Source organism: Oncorhynchus gorbuscha, linkage group LG05 (genome assembly GCF_021184085.1).
Source record: "Oncorhynchus gorbuscha isolate QuinsamMale2020 ecotype Even-year linkage group LG05, OgorEven_v1.0, whole genome shotgun sequence".
In the NCBI taxonomy this organism is placed as follows: domain Eukaryota; kingdom Metazoa; phylum Chordata; class Actinopteri; order Salmoniformes; family Salmonidae; genus Oncorhynchus; species Oncorhynchus gorbuscha.
Genome location: NC_060177.1, coordinates 23,513,374 through 23,540,907, shown reverse-complemented (window position 1 = coordinate 23,540,907; position 27,534 = coordinate 23,513,374). Strand labels below are relative to the sequence as shown.

The 27,534-nt window shown below is 43.8% G+C and overlaps 1 protein-coding gene across 1 annotated transcript; it reads left to right on the top strand.

Annotated features, from left to right (window-relative positions):
- The first annotated feature begins 1,216 nt into the window (after positions 1-1,216).
- Positions 1,217-7,761, top strand: LOC124035039 (ammonium transporter Rh type C-like). The gene is made up of 11 exons (XM_046348444.1): positions 1,217-1,513; positions 2,345-2,537; positions 3,492-3,642; positions 3,831-3,978; positions 4,533-4,699; positions 4,868-5,005; positions 5,257-5,393; positions 5,697-5,821; positions 5,969-6,042; positions 6,304-6,389; positions 6,648-7,761. Exons 1-11 carry the CDS (start codon positions 1,288-1,290, stop codon positions 6,685-6,687), a joined length of 1,485 nt encoding a protein of 494 aa, XP_046204400.1. The 5' UTR covers positions 1,217-1,287; the 3' UTR covers positions 6,688-7,761.
- The last annotated feature ends 19,773 nt before the right edge of the window (positions 7,762-27,534 follow it).

Here is a 27,534-nt window from a genome sequence, read left to right as displayed (position 1 = left end):
GTGAAAAACTGAGTTTAAATGTATTTGGCTAAGGTGTATGTAAACCACAGACTTCAACTGTATATGGTTGGGTCAGGAGGAGCCAGGGGGCTATGGGAGGTGCTGAGTAGAGGAGAGTGAATCACATTATTGTGTTCACTGATAATGGTGGACAGCTGTGGATTAGTGAGGAAGGGGGTCGAGGTCAGGTCAGGTGAGATGACATTAAGGGAGAAGGAACAGTTTATTGCCCGCATCACTTGACGTCCTGCCTAGTAATAAAGATGTAATATTTAGAGGGAAGGAGGAGACTCCTCCCAAATTGGGATATATATACTACAACTGGTGGAAATATGTTTTGTCTTATGCAGCTGTATGACCCAATGGGTGAATAAACTTGGTTTAAGCTTTACTAATCGTCCGTGTGTTTTACTCTGTTTATTTAGAACCTAACACAATAATATGGACTTGGTCTTTTACCAAATAGGGCTATCTTTTGTATACCCCCTCTACTTTGTCACAACACAACTGATTGGCTCAAACACATTAAGATGGAAAGAAATTCCACAAATTACATATTAACAAGGCACACCTGTTTATTGAAATGCATTCCAGTTGAGTGTGCAGAGCTGTTATCAAGGCAAAGGATGGCTACTTTGAAGAATCTCAAAAATATATATTTTTTTATTTGTTTAACACTTTTTTGGCTTCTAGATAATTCAATATGTGTTATTTCATAGTTTTGATGTCTTTGCTATTATACTACAATGTAGAAAATAGTCTAAATAAAGTACAACCCTGGAATGAGTATCTGTGTCCAAACTTTTGACTGGTACTGTGTATCATCATACATCTTACCCAGTTGTACAGTACAATAGCATACAAATTGGATGACTTAACTTATCAAACATCTTGGAGGATGTTTAGTATTAGACCTCTTTCTCTGAGACCAGGTTGCTTGTTGCCCAGTAACAACAAAGGAGATCTCCTCTAACAACAAAAAATGGCAACCAAATGTATTTTTTTCTGATTTTCCTCTAACCCCTCCAATGAAACATGTTGTTTGTGACAAACAATCAAATGCACGGGACTCTCTGCTGCCTCAAGTCAGATGTCATCTATCAAGGTGCCAGAGGGCAGGAAGGGGAGGGAGGGTTTGGCACTGGGTAGGGCAACAGCTGGCTCACACTGAGGACACACCTCTGTTTTGTCCCATATATACCTGTAGTGATACAGAATGTAGTTTCAGGGTCACAGCCACACTCAGGGCAGGTCAAAGAGCATCACTGTACTTACTCAGCCTCCACCATGGGGAATTGCAGCCAGGGATGCAAAGACTATTTCTCTCGGCAAAAGAACACCAACATCCGTCTTACACTGCCGGTAGTCTGCTTCGTCTGGCAGATTGCCATGATCATCCTCTTCGGAGTCTTCATCCGCTACGACGAGGAGTCGGACACACACTGGGTAGAGACCAAGGCCCATCACAACATCACCAGCGACATAGAGAATGACTTCTACTTCAGATACCCCAGTAAGTACATTCATAATCACAGGTCTGCCTGGTGCATCCTTTAGGTTGACAATATACAGTAAATGTATGATTCCTTGTAATGATAAAGACTCGGGTTATTTAATTAGAAGCATGCTTGCTGTTTGATCAGATGACAACCTTTGATCTCTAGGATGTTTGATTTCCCCTGTGAAATCCTCTGGACAACGATCTCAGTCTCAGTTATTTTGAAAGCATCTATTCATTAATGGACTAATGCAGTAGCAGTCCAAATTTGCCCCCCTAACTTGGGTTAAAACTACGTAACCTCTTTACCACATGTTGGTCCGTGCTTATTTCCAATTTGTCTGATTCTAGCTTGGTTCATAACAGCTTCTGATGGTGCATCTTTGCTGATAGCCAGGCTGAATGAGTGACAAGTTAAGTTTACTCGTGATGTTATGTGGCATCTGTTTCCTCTTATAATATGATGTGTTTTGATTTGTCAGGGATTATATCCTACCTGTAGCTCTGGCGTGTAAACTGACAGGGTGTGTATCCTGTACCTGTAGCTCTGGCGTGTAAACTGACAGGGTGTGTATCATAAACCTGCTAATCTGATGATGACATTTCCAGTTGAACATGTCAAGTTAACAGCTTTAAAACTTTGACCAAATGGTACAGAACACCAGGACTGATTTTTTTTTTTTTTTAACTATGCAACTACCGAGAGCCCCTTGCATTGGATTCAATAACATGTTTCATTAACTATTAGGATTTATTTGACACTTTTAATAATTATCTCGCTCTCCCTCTCTCTTTCTCCATCTCTCTCTATCTCACTCTTTCTCCTTCTAACTCTCCTCTCTCCAGGCTTCCAGGATGTTCATGTGATGATCTTTGTGGGTTTCGGGTTCCTCATGACTTTCTTGAAGAGGTACAGCTTCGGCGCGGTCGGCTTCAACTTCCTCGTTGCCTCCTTCGGCCTGCAGTGGGCTCTGCTTATGCAAGGCTGGTTCCACTCTCTAGACCCCCAGACAGGAAAGATCTTCATCGGTGTTGAAAGGTATGCAACTGCACTGACGTGCATCTATGAGGCTGTAATTAGAGTGAGAACTGATGAGGTGTGCACACACATAGGAGAGGGGAGGAGGCTTAGTCAGTGAGTTGCTACTCATACTGAGACAATGGCAGAATGGTTGTAGGAGCAATAGACTGTACTCTCTTAGGGTTAAGCAAGCTGTCACCATGGGTTAAGCGGTGATGGGTTAAAACCGGTATGGGCAACGGGTGGTCTGCGGGCATCATATTATTATTTCAACTGGGGGGGGGGGGACTCAGTCGGGGTCTCAACTTACTATTGAGAGATAGAATAAACTAAGTGCAATTTCAAAATGTGGTTGTGCATCAGCAGTCACTCAATTAGCCCATGTGAGCTACATTTTTTTAGATTGGTGAGTTAGTCTAGCGGCCGGCTATCTAGCATGATCGTAATACCTACCGGTGTGGGGCCCATCGATGAAAATATTTGCCTCCACCCCAATGCAAAATGTGTAGAATTGCTGCAAACTTGCTTAATGAACTGCAACATTTTCTCTACGTCCCATGCCAAAATGTGCTGTATTGCAGGAAATTGACTTTAAAATGTAAATGTTTTCTCTTCGCTGTCATGGTGGGGGGGGGGTCACCCCCGTCAAAGTTGCCCATCCCTGGGTTCAACTGATGGATGGGTTCTTGTTCTGAGAATCTCAATAACAAGAGGCGGGGAGGTTGTAACCATTTAGGTTGACTTCATCACAAATATCATTATCCTTGAGACTTCTCTCCCGTGGTATTCATCTTGAAGGGCAGACTATCATTACTCTCATAGCTGAGAGAAAGACCTGAAGGAGGATTACCTGAAGGAGGATTACTTACTGATCTAGTCATTCAGGTTTTACTACTGTATACATGACTGACTTTCTCACATGACTCTCCAGTAATAATCTCCACCCCACCCACCTGTGTCTTCTATCTGCAGTCTGATCAATGCTGACTTCTGTGTGGCGGGCTGTCTCATAGCCTACGGGGCAGTGCTGGGCAAAGTCAGCCCGGTCCAGCTGTTGGTTATGACCCTGTTTGGTGTCACTCTGTTCGCTGTGGAAGAGTACATCATTCTGAACTTACTTCATGTGAGTCCCATCAAGCACTCTCTGGGCGTACAACTATTAAATTAAACACACAGTATTAGCCATGGTTGGATTCATTGAATTCACCCTATAACCCTGATATAGTAACGTATTTATCTAACCTCAATGGCCTGCAGCCACGTAATCACATGGTTTGGTACACCTGGTAACAACTGTTTCTATCCCCACAGGCTAGGGATGCCGGTGGCTCCATGGTTATTCACACCTTTGGAGGTTATTATGGTCTGGCCATCTCCCGGGTCCTTTACCGACCTAATTTACACCAGAGCAAGCGTATGCAGGGCTCTGTGTACCACTCCGATACCTTCGCCATGATTGGTGAGCTAGTTGTTCATTGCATAAACATAGGAATGGTTCTGATTGGCTCTGTGTGGGTTTCACTCCCTCTGGTGATAGTGACCTATCTTTAGTTTGTAGAAGTTTTCTGCCATGGCACTGTTCCTGTTCTGAAGTGTGTGTGATGATCGGTGTGTTTTAACTGTGTTGTCCCTTCTCTCTCCTCAGGCACACTGTTCCTGTTCTGAAGTGTGTGTGATGATCGGTGTGTTTTAACTGTGTTGTCCCTTCTCTCCTCAGGCACACTGTTCCTGTTCTGAAGTGTGTGTGATGATCGGTGTGTTTTAACTGTGTTGTCCCTTCTCTCTCCTCAGGCACACTGTTCCTGTTCTGAAGTGTGTGTGATGATCGGTGTGTTTTAACTGTGTTGTCCCTTCTCTCTCCTCAGGCACACTGTTCCTGTTCTGAAGTGTGTGTGATGATCGGTGTGTTTTAACTGTGTTGTCCCTTCTCTCTCCTCAGGCACACTGTTCCTGTTCTGAAGTGTGTGTGATGATCGGTGTGTTTTAACTGTGTTGTCCCTTCTCTCTCCTCAGGCACACTGTTCCTGTGGATGTTCTGGCCCAGTTTCAACTCGGCCATTACTGATCATGGAGACGGTCAGCACAGGGCCGTCATCAACACCTACCTGTGCCTGGCCTCCACTGTCCTCACCACAGTGGCCATCTCCAGCCTCTCCCAGAAGACTGGCAAGCTCGACATGGTAAGAATCATCACTATGTGTATGTGTGTTTGAATGTGTGACAGTCTCTGTAACTGTGTATTTGTGACACTAACTGATGACCTCTCAGTCTGCATAATCCTCCTCTGCGCTCATCTTGTTGACTGACAACTTTGAGTGTCATGACTGGTGCTCTCTCTTGCTTAACAGGTGCATATCCAGAATTCCACCCTGGCGGGGGGTGTTGCCTTGGGGACAGCGGCTGAGTTTATGATCTCTCCCTACGGCGCTCTGATCGTGGGCTTCTTCTGCGGCATCATCTCTACCATGGGCTACATCTTCATTTCTGTGAGTCTCACCCCTGGTCTCTCACAGCTTAAAGCTACAATGTCTTGTTTTGTAGGCATAGTAGGTTCTGTCCAAAGAAAGGCATACCAACTCTTACAGCTCTTATTTACTTCTTATGAATGAATGAAAAAAGGAAGGTATAGCACTCTAAATGGTTGCCTAATCTTTGGGCAGATTCCTTTACCATAAACGGTAACACACTATTTGGGGCTGTTTACGGGTGTGTTAAACTTTTCCCTGTATCCTCCCAGCCCTTCTTGGAGAAGACACTGAAGATTCAGGACACGTGTGGAATACACAACCTGCACGCCATGCCTGGGGTGATTGGCGGGATAGTTGGAGCCATCACCGCTGCAGCTGCCAGCGAGTCAGTCTACGGAAAGCAGGGGTGAGTCAGGAGACCCAAAGGCCACACAGCCAAACCACATGAACCTGAACATGTATCCTTGTTACCAGACAATCAGAACACATATTCCCCCACAACCTCTCATCAACCAATCATATCACACAGTTACTGTATGTCACAGGACAGATCTTAAACGATGAATGTAATTTTACACCATTTTTATGTCAATTACAGTTTAGGCTGTAGTCTAACAGTTAGTTGGAAATATACAGAGTCATTAGAAGACTCAACAATAAGCCTAAATATGGCACACAATCTGACTGTACATTGTTATTTTCTGTCCAGGTTGATCAACACGTTTGACTTCACTGGAGACTTTAAGGACAGAACTGTGTTAACTCAGGGTGGATACCAGGCCGCTGGCATGTGTGTGTCCATCGTCTTCGGGATTGTAGGCGGAGCTATAGTCGGTGAGTTTGGCCACGACAGCCTAGCATCAGAGATAGAGAGGAGCCATGGGCATATAAAGGGTGACCTAGAGGTGACATGGGTGTTATAAGGGGTGATGTACTTGAAGGAAAGGGACTGAAGTTAAACGCTATCTCCTCTGTTCACAGGTTCCATCCTGAAGTTACCCATTTGGGGTGATCCTGCTGATGAGAACTGCTTCGATGATGAGATGTACTGGGAGGTAAGGGAACCAGCCACTCATCACATGCTGTTCACAATATAGCCACTAGGTGATGCCATTGTCTTTGATTTAGTCTCACGTGACGACCTACAGACCTCCTTTGAGATCTACATCTGGATTTTTATGACTAAATGGAGAAAAAAAGGAGAAATAAAGATCAACTATGGTAGTCGATAAAACTATTGCATTACACTGACCACACTGAAGACATTTCACACAAGTAGGACAATAAAACCTAAATCACCTATGATTTCTTCACAGCTCCCTGATGAAGAGGAGGAGCATCAGGAGAGCATCCCTCCCATTCTGGAGTACAACAACCACATGATCCACAAGCAGCAAGACCTGTAAGTCCATTCAGCATGCTCTGTTTGACCATATCACACAAATCGTTAGTGATTTGTTGAAGTTATAATCAAGTATTAGTTTTAAATACAGTACTTGTTTATAGATAATCCAATCTTTTCTCAAACCATTATGTTCTCCGTTTATTATATTTTTTAAACCTTTATTTAATGACTAATCATTCCACAAGAGAGAGCAGTGGAGGGAAACATTTCTGTTTTTCTTTCTAAGTCTGTGATGTTTTGCTCTTATCCTAATAGATCTGAGTCCAACTTCTCTGTGGAACACTGTGAAAGCTAAATACAGAGGTGTGAGGACACCACCACCCAAAGACGTGCTGCTGGACCACGGAATTACCACGGAAATCCAACAGACAACAGCACTCCCCTTAAATGAAGGCACCTATACAAGGAACATTAAAACATGCTTTCTTGCATCTTATGTTAAGGTCATTACCTACATTTGAAGCCATTAGATACTGTACGTGCCTTCAGCCCTCCACCCACACCATTAGATCACATACACTTCTTAGATGGTTATGCACTGACACGGAACACTGTGTCCTGAATTCTGGTAAAATGCTGATCGATTGAAAGAACCTCTAAGATCTGCACTTAATCCACATGATGTATGTACAACCATAACCTACTACACAAAATGGCCAATAGAGCTTTTCCTGAGTATTGGTATACTGTGTAATATGTTTTATATATATATGTATATATATATATAATCACACACTGTGAAATCTTTGACCACAACCACTGAATTGAATGAGGTTAAGGAAAGGATTTTTTTATGAAATCACTTTGACCAATCCTCATTCTGTGGCCTTGTATGTTGTACATTTTCTTCACATTTTCTTTTCAGATAATTGTTTTATTTTAATACAGCTGGGTGCATATGTGAAGAGGACAGTAGTTTACTTTTAGTTAAAAGTGAATATTTTGTCTATTGTGCTCTGAAAACCCCCAAAATGGTTTTGCTCTATTTTCACAATGCAGGAGTACCCTTTAAGTCCCCAATGTGATCATTTTCTTTGGTTAAATACTTTAAATGTACTTCTACAACTCATCATTGACTCTTTGTTTGGGATAACGATTTAAATTTTACTTGAATGTTTTTGGTAACATAATGCATTTAAACAGCTTTTAAAGCTACGTTTATGCAAACACATTTTCATCACTATCTCTAATGATTGAATGTGTCCCCTGCCTTCTGAGATGTCTTCCACCTGTTAATGATGTTTTTACTGTGCTTGTTGTCTGAGTGACAAAAGTTATTTAGATGTTTTATGTAAATCTCATTCCATACTCAAAATCATGTTTATTTAAATGTTGCTACTCATGTAACTTAACAAATAAAATGTGATGTAAGATGTTTGCCGATTTCTCCTTGATAGCTCCACAGTCATGTAAGATGGATGTCAGTATGTGTATATCTGATGTCATGCTCAGTGTGAATGAGAAGATACTGTACACAAGATGAACATACAGACCAGCATGATCAACATGAACTGTAACAGCTGGGGCCTTTTGAATGTCCACCACTGAGGTAATGAAGGGCTCAAATCAATGACCTCCTATCCCTTTAGAAGGCAACTGTAGTCAGCAATTTCAGAGAGGGGAAACACTTTTCACTACACACAAAATGACTTTTTCACAGCAGGTTAGGTAAATCAGCACGTTAGGAGACTGAGGTTAAAGGTTAAAAAAGAGGATTTGGGTCAGAGTTAGCAAAAACGAACCTGCTACGAAAATCTCTTTCTATGGAAGTGCCATGAAAAGTGTCCCCCTTTTGGAGAGACTACTACTTTGGGGCCTACACCATGTGACCATGTCTGTTTGAGGATGATGAATTGTTTGAAAGTCATGGTAAGTCTATTTAAAATCAGTAATATCATTGAAATTGTTTTGAATATATGAATCCTGTAAATATTGTAACACGATGCTTTGGGACAGACTACAGCTAAGGAGAGTTTGAAAGGAGTTGTAAGTTGCCTCTGAAACTGATCTAATGTTTGTATATTTGCAAGTTTAAATGTGACTAACTGGCATTTTCATGTATCTTCTAGAGGCTTAATACAGCAGCTGTATTTTTTCCTTGATAAAACAGTTTTTTTAGTCTAAAGCCACGAACCCAAAAGTTTAGCTATTTAATTGTATTGAGTACATTCTTGGTTAGAGTTTAGGTATGCCTGCTTTTTGAGTGCTCCAACATGTTTAACAGGAATTTGTCATTTTTGGGATGTTTTTCTTGGGCTATCACTATATTATTGGCTAGTGCTTCAATGATAACTTAAAGGTGTGTTTGAAAAGTGTGTTGTGCTCAAGTGTTTTCCTCATAGAAGTGCTGTGAATCCCTATTTTCTAGTCCAATTACTCTGAGCATGTCACAAGTGTAGAGAAGAGTAGGCAGGAGGCAGGCTCAGGTTCAGAACTACTGAGTTTATTAACGCACATACATACAGTGGGGCAAAAAAAGTATTTAGTCAGCCACCAATTGTGCAAGTTCTCACACTGAGATGAGGCCTGTCATTTTCATCATAGGTACACTTCAACTATGACAGACAAAATGAGGGAAAAAAATCCAGAAAATCACATTGTAGGATTTTTAATGAATTTATTTGCAAATTATGGTGGAAAATAAGTATTTGGTCACCTACAAACAAGCAAGATTTCTGGCTCTCACAGACCTGCAACTTCTTCTTTAAGAGGCTCTTCTGTCCTCCACTCGTTACCTGTATTAATGGCACCTGTTTGAACTTGTTATCAGTATAAAAGACACCTGTCCACAAAATCAAACAGTCACACTCCAAACTCCACTATGGCCAAGACCAAAGAGCTGTCAAAGGACACCAGAAACAAAATTGTAGACCTGCACCAGGCTGGGAAGACTGAATCTGCAATAGGTAAGCAGCTTGGTTTGAAGAAATCAACTGTGGGAGCAATTATTAGGAAATGGAAGACATACAAGACCACTGATAATCTCCCTCGATCTGGGGCTCCACGCAAGATCTCACCCCGTGGGGTCAAAATGATCACAAGAACGGTGAGCAAAAATCCCAGAACCACACGGGGGGACCTAGTGAATGACCTGCAGAGAGCTGGGACCAAAGTAACAAAGCCTACCATCAGTAACACACTACGCTGCCAGGGACTCAAATCCTGCAGTGCCAGATGTGTCCCCCCTGCTTAAGCCAGTACATGTCCAGGCCCGTCTGAAGACTGCTAGAGAACATTTGGATGATCCAAAAGAAGATTGGGAGAATGTCATATGGTCAGATGAAAACAAAATATAACTTTTTGGTAAAAACTCAACTCGTCGTGTTTGGAGGACAAAGAACGCTGAGTTGCATCCAAAGAACACCATACCTACTGTGAAGCATGGGGGTGGAAACATCATGCTTTGGGGCTGTTTTTCTGCAAAGGGACCAGGACGACTGATCCGTGTAAAGGAAAGTATGAATGGGGCCATGTATCATGAGATTTTGAGTGAAAAACTCCTTCCATCAGCAAGGGCATTGGAGATGAAACGTGGCTGGGTCTTTCAGCATGACAATGATCCCAAACACAGCGCCCGGGCAACGAAGGAGTGGCTTCGTAAGAAGCATTTCAAAGTCCTGGAGTGGCCTAGCCAGTCTCCAGATCTCAACCCCATAGAAAATCTTTGGAGGGAGTTGAACGTCTGTGTTGCCCAGCAACAGCCCCAAGACATCACTGCTCTAGAGGAGATCTGCATGGAGGAATGGGCCAAAATACCAGCAACAGTGTGTGAAAACCTTGTGAAGACTTACAGAAAACGTTTGACCTCTGTCATTGCCAACAAAGGGTATATAACAAAGTATTGAGATAGATTTTTGTTATTGACCAACTACTTATTTTCCACCATAATTTGCAAATAAATTCATAAAAAATCCTACAATGTGATTTTCTGGATTTTTTTTTCTCATTTTGTCTGTCATAGTTGAAGTGTACCTATGATGAAAATTACAGGCCTCTCTCATCTTTTTAAGTGAGAGAACATGCACAATTGGTGGCTGACTAAACACTTTTTTTGCCGCACTGTATATATCAAATCAAATCAAAATCAAATCAAATGTATTTATATTGCCCTTCGTGCATCAGCTGATATCTCAAAGTGCTGTACAGAAACCCAGTCTAAAACCCCAAACAGCAAGCAATGCAGGTGTAGAAGCACGGTGGCTAGGAAAAACTCCCTAGAAAGGCCAAAACCTAGGAAGAAACCTAGAGAAGAACCAGGCTATGTGGGGTGGCCAGTCCTCTTCTGGCTGTGCCGGGGGGAGATAACAGAACATGGCCAAGATGTTCAAATGTTCATAAATGACCAGCATGGCCCAATAATAATAAGGCATAACAGTTGAAACTGGAGCAGCAGCACGGCTAGGTGGACTGGGGACAGCAAGGAGTTATCATGTCAGGTAGTCCTGAGGCATGGTCCTAGGGCTCAGGTCCTCTGAGAGAGAGAAAGAAAGAGAGAATTAGAGAGAGCACACTTAAATTCACACAGGACACCGAATAGGACAGGAGAAGTACTCCAGATATAACAAACTGACCCTAGCCCCCTGACACATAAACTACTGCAGCATAAATACTGGAGGCTGAGACAGGAGGGGTCAGGAGACGCTGTGGCCCCATCCGAGGACACCCCCGGACAGGGCCAAACAGGAAGGATATAACCCCACCCACTTTGCCAAAGCACAGCCCCCACACCACTAGAGGGATATCTTCAACCACCAACTTACCATCATGAGACAAGCCCGAGTATAGCCCAAAAAGATCTCCGCCACGGCACAACCCAAGGGGGAGGGAGTGTTTTTGAAAGAAAAAAACATTTTTTTTGTCCATTAAAATAACATTGAATTGATCAGAATTACAGTGTACAGTCGTGTCCAAAAGTTTTGAGAATGACACAAATATTGATTTCCACAAGGTTTGCTGCTTCAGTGTCTTTAGATATTTTTGTCAGATGTTACTATGAAATCCTGACGTGTAATTACAAGCATTTCATAAGTGTCAAAGGATTTTATTGACAATTACATGAAGTTGATGCGAAGAGTCAATATTTGCAGTGTTGACCCTTCTTTTTCAAGACCTCTGCAATCCTCCCTGGCTTGCTGTCAATTAATTTCTGGGCTACATCCTGACTGATGGCAGCCCATTCTTGCATAATCAATGCTTGGAGTTTGTCATAATTTGTGGGTTTTTGTTTGTCCACCCGCCTCTTGAGGATTGACCACAAGTTCTCAATGGGATTACGGTCTGGGGAGTTTCCTGGCCATGGACCCAAAATATCGATGTTTTGTTCCCCGAGCCACTTAGTTATCACCTTTGCCTCATGGCAAGGTGCTCCATAATGCTGTAAAAAGGCATTGTTCGTCACCAAACTGTTCCTGGATGGTTGGGAGAAGTTGCTCTCGGAGGATGTGTTGGTACCATCCTTTATTCATGGCTGTGTTCTTGGGCAAAATTGTGAGTGAGCCCACTCCCTTGGCTGAGAAGCAACCCCACACATGAATGATCTCAGGGTGCTTTACTGTTGGCACGACACAGGACTGATGGTAGCGCTCACCTTGTCTTCTCCGGACAAGCTTTTTCTGGATGCCCCAAACAATCGGAAAGGGTATTCATCAGAGAAAATGACACTTTACCCCAGTCCTCAGCAGTCCAATCTCTGTACCTTTTAAAGAATATCAGTCTGTCCCTGATGTTTTTCCTGGAGAGAAGTGGCTTATTTGCTGCCCTTCTTGACACCAGGCCATCCTCCAAAAGTCTTTGCCTCACTGTGCGTGCAGATGCGCTCACACCTGCTGAAATGCAGTGGAAATGTTTTTGGGGATTCAGTTCATTTGCATGGCAAAGAGGGACTTTGCAGTGAATTGCAATTCGTCTGATCACTCTTCATAACATTTTGGAGTATATGCAAATTGCCATCATACAAACGGAGGCAGCAGACTTTGTGAAAATTAATATTTGTGTCATGCTCAAAACTTTTGGTCATGACTGTAGACATTTTTAATGTTGTAAATGACTATTGTAGCTGGAACATGATGATTTTTAATAGAATATCTACATAGGCGTACAGAGGCCGATTATCAGCAACTATTACTTACTTACTGACTTTATTGTCCTCATGTGGAAATGTTGTTGCGGTGTCATGTACACGTTTAAAGTGGCATTTAAATACAAAACAAAATTGACAATACAACTTTCATAACAGTTACGTACCAATAAATACATTTTTTTTAAAAGACTAGCCTCCTGGCTTACTGAGTCGATAGGAACATTAACATTATTTAGGAGGGATATCACACCTGGCACAAATGATTGTCTAGTTCTGTTTTTCCTGCTGAGGGGTGCTGATATCTGCACCCAGAGGGGAGTAGTTCAAAGTCCGGGTACAGGGGGTGGCTTGGGTCTAAAATTATTTTGTGAGCCTTGCGGGGGGTCCTGACCTGAAAGATCTCATCCAGGTCTGACTGTTTAACTCCAAGTACCTTGCTTGCTGTGGTGATAATCCTTTTCAGCATGTTTCTCTGGCTGACAGTGGCATTGCCAAACCAACAAACAATACAAAAAGTTAAAATACTCTCAATGAAAACAGAGTCAGGAAAAAACACCCGCAAAACACCAGTTTCGACGTCAACAGTGAAGAGGCGACTCCGGGATGCTGGTCTTCTAGGCAGAATTCCTCGGTCCAGTGTCTGTGTTTTTTGCCCATCTTAATCTTTTCTTTTTATTGGCCAGCCTGAGATATGGCTTTTTCTTTGCAACTCTGCCTAGAAGGCCAGCATCCCGGAGTCACCTCTCACTGTTGACGCTGAGACTGGTGTTTTGCGGGTACTATTTAACACTGTTGCCAGTTTAGGACTTGTGCGGTGTCTGTTTCTCAAACTAGACACTCTAATGTACTTGTCCTCTTGCTCAGTTGTGCATTGGGGCCTCCCACTCCTCTTTCTATTCTGGTTAGAGCTGTTCTGTGAAGGGAGTAGTACACAGTGTTGTACGAGATCTTCAGTTTCTTGGCAATTTCTCGCACGGAATAACCTTCATTTCTCAGAACAAGAATAGATTGACGAGTTTCAGAAGAAAGTCTTTGTTTCTGGACATTTTGAGCCTGTAATTGAACCCACAAATTCTGATGCTCCACTAGTCTAAGGCCAGTTTTATTGCTTTTTTTAACAGTTTTCAGCTGTGCTAACATAATTGCAAAATGGTTTTCTAATGATCAATTAGCCTTTTAAAGTTATCAACTTTGATTAGCTAACACAACGTGCCACTGGAACACAGGAGTGATGGTTGTGAATAATGGGCCTTTGTACGCCTATGTAGATATTCCATTAAAAATCAGCCTTTTCCAGCTACAATAGTCATTTACAACATTAACAATGTCTACACTGTATTTCTGATCAATTAGATGTTATTTTAATGGACAAAAAATGCGCTTTTCTTTCAAAAACAAGGACATTTCTATGTGACCCCAAACCTTTGAACGGTACTGTGTATATCTATAAACTCAACAAAATAAGAAAAGTTCCCTTTTCAGGACCCTGTCTTTCAAAGATAATTTGTAAAAATCTAAATACTTCACAGATCTTCATTGTAAAGGGTTTAAACACTGTTTCCCATGCTTGTTCAATGAACCACAAACAATTAATAAACATGCACCTGTGGAACGGTCATGAAGACACTAACAGCTTACAGATTGTAGACAATTAAGGTCACAGTTATGAAAACTTAGGACACTAAAAGAGGCCTTTCTACTGACTCTGAAAAACACCAAAAGAAAGATGCACAGGGTTCCTGGACATCTGCGTGAAAGTGCCTTAGGCATGCTGCAAGGAGGCATGAGGACTGCAGATGTTGCCAGGGCAATAAATTGCAATGTCCGTACTGTGAGACGCCTAAGACAGCGCTACAGGGAGACAGGACGGACAGCTGATCGTTCTCACGGTGGCAGACCACGTATAACAACACCTGCACAGGATCAGTACATCAGAACATCACACCTGCGGGACAGGTACAGGATGGCAACAACAACTGCCCGAGTGACACCAGGAACGCACAATCCCTCCATCAGTGCTCAGACTGTCCGCAATAGGCAGAGAGAGGCTGGACTTAGGGCTTATAGGCCTGTTGTAAGGCAGGTCCTCACCAGACATCACTGGCAACAACGTCGCCTATGGGCACAAACCCAACGTCGCTGGAACAGACAGGACTGGCAAAAAGTGCTCTTCACTGACGAGTCAGGGTTTTGTCTCACCAGGGGTGATGGTCGGATTCGCATTTATCGTCGAAAGAATGAGCGTTACAACGAGGCCTGTACTCTGGATCGATTTGGAGGTGGAGGGTCCGTCATAGTCTGGGGCGGTGTGTCACAGCATCATCGGACTGAACTTGTTTTCAACAATGCACTCCATGAGGAAGTGCACTGCAGTACTTAATGCAGCTGGTGGCCACACCAGACACTGATTGTTACTTTTGATTTTGTCCCCCCCTTTGTTCAGGGACACATTATTCAAATTATGTTGGTCACATGTCTGTGGAACTTGATCAGTTTATGTCTCAGTTGTTGAATCTTGTTATGTTCATACAAATATTTACACATGTTAAGTTTGCTGAAAATAAATGCAGATAACAGTGAGAGGACATTTATTTTTTATTTAGTTTATTTATACACACATACATATGAATAAAAGCGGGGACGAAACCCAAAATGCAAAAAAGTTCACAGGAAATAGTTGGAGAGATTCCTCCCAGGAAAACAAGCAACATTTACAATGACCAACAAAGACAAATGACAGAGGGAGTATATATACAGTGACAGAGTGGGGATTGGAACCAGGTGTGTGTAATGATGACGAGACAAGTCCGGGGTTGATGAGTGAAGGGCGTTTGCCATCAGCAGGTTCAGCAGCAGCTAGAAGGCTGGCGACGTAGATCGCCTGAGCTGGACAGGAAGGGAAGCCAAAGCGAAGGCTGGTGTGACAGAGCATACCTACCACGAATCAGCTTTGGATCTTTATTGTGTGATGCTATTGCTCCCATAGTTATCATAAAGCTTTTGCAATGTATGTAGGGTCCTTTGTCCTGTCTACAGTAAGTGAGATCTTAGACCAGCACCTTTGACCTCACCATGTGTTCAAATCTGAGCTAGTAAAAATAAAGATCCTGCTCTTGTGCCTTGAGCCACAGCCAATCAGATGTATGTAGCAGGGTTCTCTGTCCTGTCTCACGAAGCACAACCCGATGTCATTGTGACCTAGCCTGGCCACTTCCTCCGGTCAAAGTTGGGAGTTGGAGGGCTTAGAGAGGTCAATCCAGGGTTCCCAAGGGGCTGTATTACATAACCAAAGACACTTGTTTAGTCTTATAGGGCAACATGTTAGAGGTCAAAGGTTAGATCAATCTCTGTCACACTCTGTGAAGTGAAGAGCACCCCTCTGACTAACTGAGGCCTGGTATTGGCCCTACCATCTGTTACTCTCAGCCAAGTCCCTCCCCTCATCTCTCACCCTGTGTTTTCTGTGACAGGTATTATTTTAATGTATTGTTGTATATTTTAATGTGTATATGGATGTGTAGTTTCATGTGTATATTGTATTTTGATGTGTATTGTGGTGCTATACAGAGCTCATCTGGAAAAGAGACCTTGGTCTCAGCATTGACTCCCTGTCAAAATAAAGGTTAAATACGCCACTGATGTGGAATATGTCCTGTGTCTTCTGTCTGAGCCTCTCTATGGTATGTTCATTATAGGTCTGACAGACATGATTATCACCATCATTGTACCAAGTACCCCTGAATAACTCTTACTGTCACTCTCACATACCCATACGCATTTATATTTCAAGAATATCTGCATCAGGTCAAAGAGGGGGGTTATTAGTATGACCATAAACACAGACAGAAAGCAAACCATGTCATTTCTCGCTGAGCATATGTGAGGGTGTGGTGGGTTAAGGAGAGGGTCTGAGCTGGCCTGATGGAGGTCTGTAGCCTGTCCATGTTGGTCATACCAGACTGGTCACCCTCAGGGCCAACCTTTCCAATCCCAGTATTCTCATGGTAATGAGGTCTAACAGAGATCCCGATCGCTGGACAGACTAGTCAATAGGGTTATTTCCTGATCCATCACCATGGCGTTTAATGAACTCTAAACACTCAGTGTGGACCCTAGCTTTGTGCCTGCCTGACAAACCAGCTGGTTTCATGAGTGAAGAGGTCACAAATGATGATTTATATATTTAAGCTTAATTATGAGGTTACTTCTCTTAACCATCAGTTTGAACACAATAGTTTTCAGAATATTTTACAAGGGACACTTTATTCACAATAGAAATGGTCTTCTACAGGGATGAGTAGCAAAATATACTGTGTATATCTGCATTTGAAAAGAATTGGACAGCTTCCTCATATTGAATCTACTCTGGAGCAAGTTCAGTGAGCGCATGTCCCTAGATTTGGCCCCTGAGCCCTGAAGTGGCTTTATGAGGAATTCACCACTTCTAATCCTGATGGGAGGAAAGTCAACCAGGGGAACCCTGACACTAAGGCAGTGTGCAGCAACTCCAGCCCAGGTTTAGGGGATTACATGGGATAAATTAGATGGACAGCAGGGGAGAGCAGGGAGGGTGGAGCAGCGATTTCCCTGATTCACATAGCTTTCCCATGAGGAGGTGGGAGGAGGGATTGGAGCTTCAAACTGAGTGAGAGAGAACGCGAGACAGAAGAGGTAAAGAATGAGAATGAGGGGGAGAAAGTGAGAGGGAAATGGCTTCATATATCTTCTTCAGGCTAATCAAACAAGGCTGTGGGTTTGCGGGGCCGACAGAGGGGGATGGAGGCGGGATGCAGAAGGCAGGAGGAGGAGGCAGTGGGACTGTAACAGAGATGTCCCTGTTAATCCTGTGTTTGAAGAGTGCAGGCGGACAAGCAGGTGGGAAGACCCTCCTATAGTCCCCCCTGAAAGGACCCGGGGTGCTGGCGGAGATTGGAGGGAGCACCTCTCCTGGATCACATGACCCTGGGAGTGTGTGTGAAACCACTCTGCCTACCATTGTCCCCCCTGAGGCCAACCCCATGTGAAAGGCTGCAGAAAGCCTGTAATCAGATTAAAGGTTGCTAGGAAGAGGGGGGCCGGGTTTTCGGGGAACGTGAAGGGGGGGTGGTCGCTCTCTAATCAATACCTGCCATTGAAGTGTAGGAGAGGGGCTAAATAACGCAGCGGGTGGGCGTGGGGTACTGGGCCGCGGGGACAAATTGGCCTGTTGTTGGAGGGGGGATAACGGCTGGGCTGGGAGGAGTGGCAAAATCAGTAAGCTTGGAGTGTGGTAGAATGGGAAAGGGGGGACCGGGAGAACTCAAAAGGTGGCGGCCCTCTCCCCTCCCGCCCTGGTAATTATATCACTTTTGTGAGCTGATTGGAGCAGGCTGCAGGGTCCATCTGGGCTGATAGATCTCTATTCTCAGACTCACACTGGTCTCACCAACCCACCACTCAATGAACTATCAGGGGCTCCTCTGCTCTTAACAGGACTCATCATCATCAGGCTTCCTGAGAGGTCTGTCCCTGTCAGTCAGCCATCACACAACACCACAGCTCACTAATGACAGACAATAGGCTTCTCTCTGCTTCCCTCCAGGTCCCAGGTGGACCATTAATGAAGAAAGAACTTCAACTAGTCGCACCATTTCATTTGAACACTGAGGCTGTGGATGGTCTTTTGTGCTCAGGTGCTTGAATGGATGTGATGTGGAAGGAATGAATGTGAAAGAGGTTTCTGGTTGGGAAGGACACCCTCTTGAAACATTTTGGAAAGTGAGAAGCATCAGGGGTGGAATACAACATAAAGGAAACTTCTCATCTCATTTTCATACACAGAACTACGCCTATTGCCATATTTTTTTTATTTAACCAGGTAAGTCAATTAATAACAAATTATTATTTAAAATGACGGCCTGGCAAGAGGCAAAGGGCTCCTGTGGGGACAGGGGATAAAAAAACAAAGTAAGACAAAACGGACAACACAGACAGAAAGCACTGGCAACAGCACAAATACACCAGCAAACAAACAGTGGATGTGTGTGTTTTGTTTGTTAAGTAAAACAACATGCTTCCTTACGTAAGGAAACGCAAACTAGTGACATCAGGTGACAATTAGAAACAACTCCTACCAGATCCTGGAGCTTTAGGTTGGCTTGGAGGGGATTCCAAGACCAGGGGAGTAATTTAAAGGACTTTTTCCATGCTCGGTTCTAATTGTCAGGACTGTTAGCATAAAACAACATTGAGATTTGAGCTTCTTTTCATTCAAGCTAGGAGAAAGGATAGATAAAATAGAAGTTTTCCTAAAATGGCCTAAATAAGAATGTACCAGTGTTTGAGCCTGAGTGTTGCTAGTGATGTCCACCCCACAAAACAGTAGAGACCACATGATTGGTGACAATAGAAGGGCCCCACATAAAAAAAAATAATACAGTTTATTATAGAATAATACAGTACTTACTATAGAATTCTGTAGTAAACTGTAGAATACTATACTATGCAATGTAGTATACCTCAATCATGTGTATACTTACTTTAGAATGTTGGAGTATACTGTAGAATAAATAGTATAACAGTAAATACTGCATTATACAACAGACCACAAAAACACTACATTAAATTATACAGTAATGTCTTTCGAAAACATGACAGTCTGCAAAAACAAAACAGTAATTATTATAGTAAACTCAGAAACGTCCTCTCACTGTCAACTGCCTTTACTTTCAGCAAACTTAACATGTGTCAATATTTGCATGAACATATGATTCAATAACTGAGACATGAACTGAACAAGTTCCACAGACATGTGACTAACAAAAATTGAATGTGTCCCTGAACAAAGGGGTAGGGGTCAAAATCCAAAGTTGTTGCGACGTTGTTGCCGGTGATGTCTGGTGAGGACCTGCCTTACAACAGGCCTACAAGCCCTCAGTCCAGCCTCTCTCTGCCTATTGCGGACAGTCTGAGCACTGATGGAGGGATTGTGTGTTCCTGGTGTAGCTCGGGCAGTTGTTGTTGCCATCCTGTACCTGTCATGTGTTATGTTTGGATATACCAAACCTGTGCAGGTGTTGTTGCACGTGGTCTGCCATTGCGAGGACAATCAGCTGTCTGTTTTGTCTCCCTGTAGCGTTGTCTGAGGCATCTCACAGTACGGACATTGCAATTTATTGTCCTGGCCACATCTGCAGTCCTTGCAGCATGCCTAAGGCACGTTCACGCAGATGAGCAGGGACTATGTGCATCTTTCTTTGGTGTTTCAGTAGAAAGGCCTCTTTAGTGTCCTAAGTTTTAATAACTGTGACCTTAATTGTCTACCGTCTGTAAGCTGTTAGTGTCTTAATGACCGTTCCACAGGTGCATGTTCATTAATTGTTTGTAGTTCATTGAACAAGCATGGGAAACAGTGTTTAAACCCGTTACAATGAAGATCTGTGAAGTTATTTGGATTTTTACGAATTATCTTTGTCAGACAGGGTCCTGAAAAAGGGACTTTTCTTTTTTTTCTGAGTATATATACTACAGTATTTCTTATTTGCCTATACCCTGCCCACTACCCTCCCCATATCCCAATTTGTGCCACCCATAAGTGAGAAAACTACATGCCAAGTATAAACCATATATTGTGTTCCCTAGAGGTTATCCTCTACAGGATTTATGTCCTGACCTCGGGACGGTTGAGCTAAAGTAGGCTAACGTGATTAGCATGAGGTTGCAAGAAACTAACTGCACTTCCAATTTACAGTACCTAATTACATTGAAATAATACCATGCGATTGTTTGAGGAGAGTGCACAGTTATGAACATGAAAATATATGAATAAACCAATTAGGCACATTTGGGCAGTCTTTATACAATATTTTGAATAGATATACAATAGTTCATTGGATCAGTCTAAAAGTTCTCACGTACTCTGCTGTCATCTAGTGGCTAAAGTCTAAATTGCGCCTGGGCTAAAATAATTCATTATGGCCTTTCTCTTTCATTTCAAAGATGACGGCACAAAACATTTTTTCTTTGTATTAACTTTTACCAGATCTAATGTGTTATATTCTAATACATTCATTTCACATTTCCACAAACTTCAAAGTGTTTCCTTTCAAATGGTATCAAGAATATGCCTATCCTTGCTTCAGGTCCTGAGCTACAGGCAGTTAGATTTGGGTATGTCATTTTAGGCAAAAATTGAAAGAAAGGAGCGGATCCTTAAGAGGTTTTAATTAAAGAAAAGAACAGAAGCTCTGAATTATCTGTTCAGACCTCTGACCAACCATCCAACACTACAGGTCATGGAAAATTTGCTCTTTGAGGATTCTGTCCCACAGATTTCCTCAAGGACAAAGACCCCACTTCTATCACAAGGATAAAAAAAACTATAGTAAATACTAGAGTATACTACAGTCCGCAAAACACTACAGTAATTACTGTAGTATATTACAGATTTTTTTGCTACAGTATTTATACTATAGTAAACTGTTAATAGTAGAATATACTACAGTCATGTCCGCAACACTACAGCAAATATTTCAATTTAAAAAAACAACAGTGAATACTATTGTATTCATACCATAGTTGTCACGCCCTGATCGGTTTCACCTGTCTTTGTGATTGTCTCCACCCACCTCCAGGTGTCACCCGTTTTCCCCATTAGTCCCTGGCTACTTATTCAGGTGTTCCCTGTTTGTCTGTTGCCAGTTTGTCTTGTCAAGTCAACCAGGGTGTTTTTCCGTGCTCCTGCTTTTCTTATCTCTCTATTGCTAGTCCTCCTAGTTTTGATCCTTGCCTGCCTTGACTCTGAACCCACCTACCTGACCATACTGCCCACCCTGACATCGAACCTGCCTGCCACTCTGTACCTCCTGGACCTTGTTTATTATCTTTTGCCTGTCCACGACCATTCTCTTGACTGCCCCTTGGATTGTAATAAATATCAGAGACTCGAACTATCTGCTCCCCCGTGTCTGCATCTGGGTCTCGGCCTGTGCCCTTATAATAGTATATATACAGTATAGTATTTTCTTCATGTGGGGCAGCATGGTATACAGAGTCAAGAGCCTTCAGTGTAGAGTTTGAGGTTTATACATAAATAGGATCACCTTAGTCCAACACAGATTAAAAGTACAACAAATCAACTATTTTCTGGTGACAAAGGAACAACAAGCCTCAAATCGTACAGATTTTGTTGAATGTACTTCCTGCGCCGACAGAGATGGCCGCCTCGCTTTGTGCTCCTAGGAAACTATGTTTTATTACATACAGTCGTGAGGAACTATTGGATATAAGAGCAACGTCAAATCACCAACATTGTGACCAGGTATACGACTTTCCCAAAGCGGCTCCTCTGTTTGGTCCACCACCCAGGACTATGGATCGGGTCCCAGCCGGCGACCCAATACAACAGCGCAGCAGAAGGGGCAGACGGAGCGGTCTTCTGGTCAGGCTCCGTAGACGGGCACATCGTGCACCGCTCCCGAGTTTACTACTCGTCAATGTCCAGTCTCTTGACAACAAGGTAGACGAAATCCGAGCAAGGGTTGCCTTCCAGAGAAACATCAGAGATTGTAACGTTCTTTGTTTCACTGAAACATGGCTCACTCGGGATACATTATTAGAGTCGGTACAGCCACCTGGCTTCTTCACGCATTGCGCCGACAGAAACAAACATCTCTCTGGTAAGAAGAAGGGTGGGGGTGTATGCCTTATGACTAATGAGACGTGGTGTGATCATAACAACATACAGGAACTCAAGTCCTTTTGTTCACCTGACCTAGAATTCTTTACAATCAAATGCCGACCACATTATCTACCAAGAGAATTCTCTTCGATCATAATCACAGTCGTGTATATCCCCCCCCTCCCTCCAAGCAGACACATCGACGGCCCTGAAAGAACTTCATTTGACTCTATGTAAACTGGGATCCACATATCCTGAGGCTGCATTTATTGTAGCTGGGGATTTTAACATGGCTAATCTGAAAACCAGGCTCCCTACATTTTATCAGCCTATCGAACACGCGACCCGGGCTGGCAAAACCCTGGATCATTGATATTCTAACTTCTGTGACGCATATAAAGCCCTCCCCCATCCTCCTTTCGGAAAATCTGACCATGACTCCATTTTGTTGTTCCCAACCTATAGACAGAAACTAAAACAGGAAGAGTCCGTGCTCAGGTCTGTTCAAAGCTTGTCCAACCAATCGGGTTCCACGCTCAAGATTGCTTTGATCACGTGGACTGGGATATGTTCGGCATAGCATTGGACAATAACATTGATGAATACGCTGATTCTGTAAGCGAGTTAATAAGCAAGTGCATCAGTGATGTTGTACCCACCGCGCCCTATTAAAACATACCCCAACCAGAAACCGTGGATTGATGGCAGCATTCGCACAAAACTGAAAGCGCGAACCACTGCTTATAATCAGGGCAAGGTGACTGGAAACATGACCGAATACAAATAGTGTAGTATTCCCTCTGCAAGGCAATCAAACAAACTAAGCGTCACTATAGAGACAAAGTAGAGTTGCAATTCAACAACTCAGACATGAGAGGTATGTGGCAGGGTCTAAAGTCAATCACGGACTACAAAAGGAAAACCAGCCCCGTCGCGGACCGCTACCAAAACCTGCGGGCTCTCCTTCACTGCAGCCAACGTGAGTAAAACATTTAAACGTGTTAACCCTCGCAAGGCTGCCGGCCCAGACGGCATCCCCAGCTGCGTCCTCAGAGCATGCGCAGACCAGCTGGCTAGTGTGTTTACGGACATATTCAATCAATCCTTATCCCAGTCTGCTGTTCCCACATGCTTCAAGAGGGCCACCATTGTTCCTGTTCCCAAGAAAGTGAAGGTAACTGAGCTATATGATTATCGCCCCGTAGCACTCACTTCCGTAATCATGAAGTGCTTTGAGAGACTAGTCAAGGACCATATCACCTCTACCCTACCTGACACTCTAGACCCACTCCAATTTGCTTACCGCCTCAATAGGTCCACAGACGACGCAATTGTAATCACACTGCACACTGCCCTAACCCATTGGACAAGATGAATACCTGTGTAAGAATGCTGTTCAACGACTACAGCTCAGCATTTAACACCATAGTACCCTCCAAACTCGTCATTAAGTTTGAGACCCTGGGTCTTGACCCCGCCCTGTGCAACTGGGTCCTGGACTTCCTGACGGGCCGCCCCCAGGTGGTGAGCGTAGGTCACAACATCTCCACCCCGCTGATCCTCAACACTGGGGCCCAACAAGGGTGCATTCTCAGCCCTCTCCTGTACTCCCTGTTCACCCATGACTGCGTGGCCATGCACGCCTCCAACTCAATCATCAAGTTTGCAGATGACACTACAGTGGTAGGCTTGATTACCAACAACGACGAGACGGCCTACAGGGAGGAGGTGAGGGCCCTCGGAGTGTGGTGTCAGGAAAATAACCTCACACTCAATGTTAACAAAACAAAGACGATGATTGTGAACTTCAGGAAACAGCAGAGGGAGCAGCCCTCTATCCACATCGACGGGACAGTAGTGGAGAAGGTGGAACGTTCCTCGGCGTACACATCACGGACCAACTGAAATGGTCCACCCACACAGACAGCGTGGTGAAGAAGGCGCTGCAGCGCCAATTCAACCTCAAGAGGCTGAAGAAATTCGGCTTGTCACCAAAAACACACAAACTTTTACAGATGCACAATCTAGAGCATCCTGTCGGGCTGTATCACCGCCTGGTACGGCAACTGCTCCACCCACAACCGTAAGGCTCTCCAGCGGGTAGTGAGATCTGCACAACGCATCACCGTGGGCAAACTACCTGCCCTCCGGGACACCTACACCACCCGATGTCACAGGAAGGCCATGAAGATCATCAAGGACAACAACCACCCGAGCCACTGCCTGTTCCCCCGCTACCATCCAGAAGGCGAGGTCAGTACAGGTGCATCAAAGCTTGGACAGAGAGACTGAAAAACAGCTTCTATCTCAAGGCCATCAGACTGTTAAACAGCCATCACTAACATTGAGTGGCTGCTGACAACATACTGACTCATCACTTTAATAATGAAAAAATACATGTAATAATTGTATCACTAGCCACTTTAAACAATGCCACTTTATATAATGTTTACATACCCTACATTACTCATCCTATATGTATATACTGTACTCTGTACCATCTCCTGCATCTTGCCTATGCCGTTCGGCCATCGCTCATTCATATATTTTTATGTACATATTTTTATTCATTACTTTACACCTGTGTATATAAGGTAGTTGTGAAATTGTTAGGTTATATTACTTGTTAAATATTACTGCATGGTTGGAACTAGAAGCACAAGCATTTCACTACACTCACATTAACATCTGCTAACCATGTGTATGTGACAAATAAAATGTGATTTGATTTGAATAATGTTAAAAGCTGTTTGAGCTTTTTCAAAAGCCAAATGTCATGTTTGTCATTTATTATCATGTCTTGTCCCTGTGCTCCCCATTCTATTCGTTTCCCTCTGCTGGTCTTATTTGGTTCTTTCCTCCTTCTATCTCTCCCCCTCCATAAACATCTACGTTCCTGCTCCCAGCTGTCTATTCCCTAATCATCATTTAGTCTTCCCACACCTGTTCCCGATCCTTTCCCCTGATTAGAGTCCCTATTTATTCCTTTGTGTTCCGTTCCTGTCCCGTCGGTTCCTTGTTTAGTATTCACCATGCTGTGATTGCGTTTCGCCCTGTCCTGTCGTGTTTTTGCTGTGATTGTGTATCGCCCTGTCCTGTCGTGTTTTTGCCTTCATCAGATGCTGCGTGTGAGCAGGTGTCTCTGTCAACTACGGCCTGCGCCTAACGACCTGCAGTCTGTGGCCGCTTCTCCAGTTATTCCCCTCTACAGACTAGAGGATTTTTGTTATTCCTGTTTGGACTTAAATAAACTCTGTTTCTGTTAAGTCGCTTGGGTCCTCTTTCACCAGCATGACAGAAGGAACCGACCAAGGAATGGACCCAGCACAGAGCTCTACACTGCCGTCGAGATCCAAGGACATGCTCGGCAGACACGAGCAGGAATTGTCTGCTCTCGCCATTGGAGAACAGGTTTCCGACCCTCTGGACAGTTTCTACGTCTTGCCACCTGTTACTTCCTGGCCTAGCCTCCAGAACCTAGGGTTAATAACCCACCTTCTACTCCGGGCAGCCCACTGAGTGCCGCTCCTTTCTCACGCAGTGTGAGATTGTGTTTTCTCTCCAACCCAACACATACTCTAGAGAGAGACGGGTTGCTTACGTCATTTCACTCCTTACTGGCCGGGCTCGAGAATGGGGCACAGCTATCTGGGAGGCAAGGGCTGATTGCTCTAACAAGTTCCAGAACTTTAAAGAGGAGATGATTCGGGTTTTTGACCGTTCAGTTTTTGGTGGGGAGGCTTCAGGGCCCTGGCTTCCTTATGCCAAGGTGAACGGTCCATAACGGATTATTCTATTGAACTTGCTTCTAGTGAGTGGAACAGCTTGCTGTTTTCTGGAGGGACTCCACGCAGTGGTTAAGGATGTCCCGGGAGGTTCCTTCAGATGTGGACTGAAACTCTCGCCATCCGCATAGAACATAGACCACTGGAAGAAGCTATCAACGGTGTTTTTCCCATGCAACCATCTCCCTCCTCTGGCTTTGAGACTGAGCCCATGCAGCTGGGAGGGATTCGCATCTCGAATAAGGAGAGGGAACGGAGGATCACCAACCGCCTGTGCCTCTATTGCGGAGTTGCTGGACATTTTGTTAATTCATGTCCAGTAAAAGCCAGAGCTCATCTGTAAGCGGAGGGCTACAGGTGAGCGCAACTACTCAAGTCTCTCCATCAAAGTCCTGTACTACTTTGTCACATGTAGTGCCTTGATAGACTCTGGGGCTGAGGGTTGTTTCATGGACGAAGCATGGGTTCGGAAACATGACATTCCTTTTTCTAATGTTCGCCTTAGATGGTAGGTATCAGATTTGAGACACTACCTTTAACCCTCACAGTATCTTAACCACAGTGAGACTATTTCTTTTTTGATTTTTTCATTACACCTGTTGTTTTGGGTCAGCTAGTATGTCATAAATTAATTGGTCTAGTAATTCTATCCTATCCTGGAACGTTTTTGTCATGTGAAGTGTTTAATGTCTGCCATCCCTCCCGTTTCTTCTGTCCCTACTTCTCAGGAGGAACCTGGCGATTTGACAGGAGTGCCGGAGGAATATCATGATCTGCGCACGGTCTTCAGTCGGTCCCGAGCCAACTCCCTTCCTCCTCACCGGTCGTATGATTGTAGTATTGATCTCCTTCCGGGGAGGCGAGTAGACTATACTCTCTGTCGGCTCCCGAACGTAAGGCTCTCGAGGATTATTTGTCTGTGTCTCTTGACGCCGGTACCATAGTGCCTTCTTCTTCTCCGGCCGGGGCGGGGTTCTTTTTGTTAAGAAGAAGGACGGTACTCTGCGCCCTGCGTGATTATCAGGCTGAATGACATAACGGTTAAGAATCGTTATCCGCTTTTATGTCATCAGCCTTCGAGATTCTGCAGGGAGCCAGGTGCATTGGACCTTCGTAACGCTTACCATCTCGTGCGCATCAGACTGAGTGGAAAACGGCGTTTAAACCCGTTAGGGCATTTTGATACCGGGTTCTGCCGTTCGGCCTCGCCAATGCGCCAGCTGTTTTTCAGGCATTAGTTAATGATGTTCTGAGAGACATGCTGAACATTTTTGTTTTTGTCTATCTTGACGATATCCTGATTTTTTCTCCGTTCGAGATTCATGTTCAGCACGTTCGATGTTCTACAGCGCCTTTGAGAATTGTCTCTACGTAAAGGCTGAGAAGTGCTCTTTTCATGTATCCTCCGTTACTTTTCTCGGTTCCGTTATTTCCCTGAAGGCATTCAGATGGATTCCGCTAAGGTCCAAGCTGTCAGTGATTTCTCAAGTCACGTGTCGACAGCGCTTTTAGGTTTCGCTAATTTTTTCATTGAAAAGTTGCTGCCCCTCTCACAGCTCTTACTTCTGTCAAGACGTGTTTTAAGTGGTCCGGTTGCCCAGGGAGCTTTTGATCTTCTAA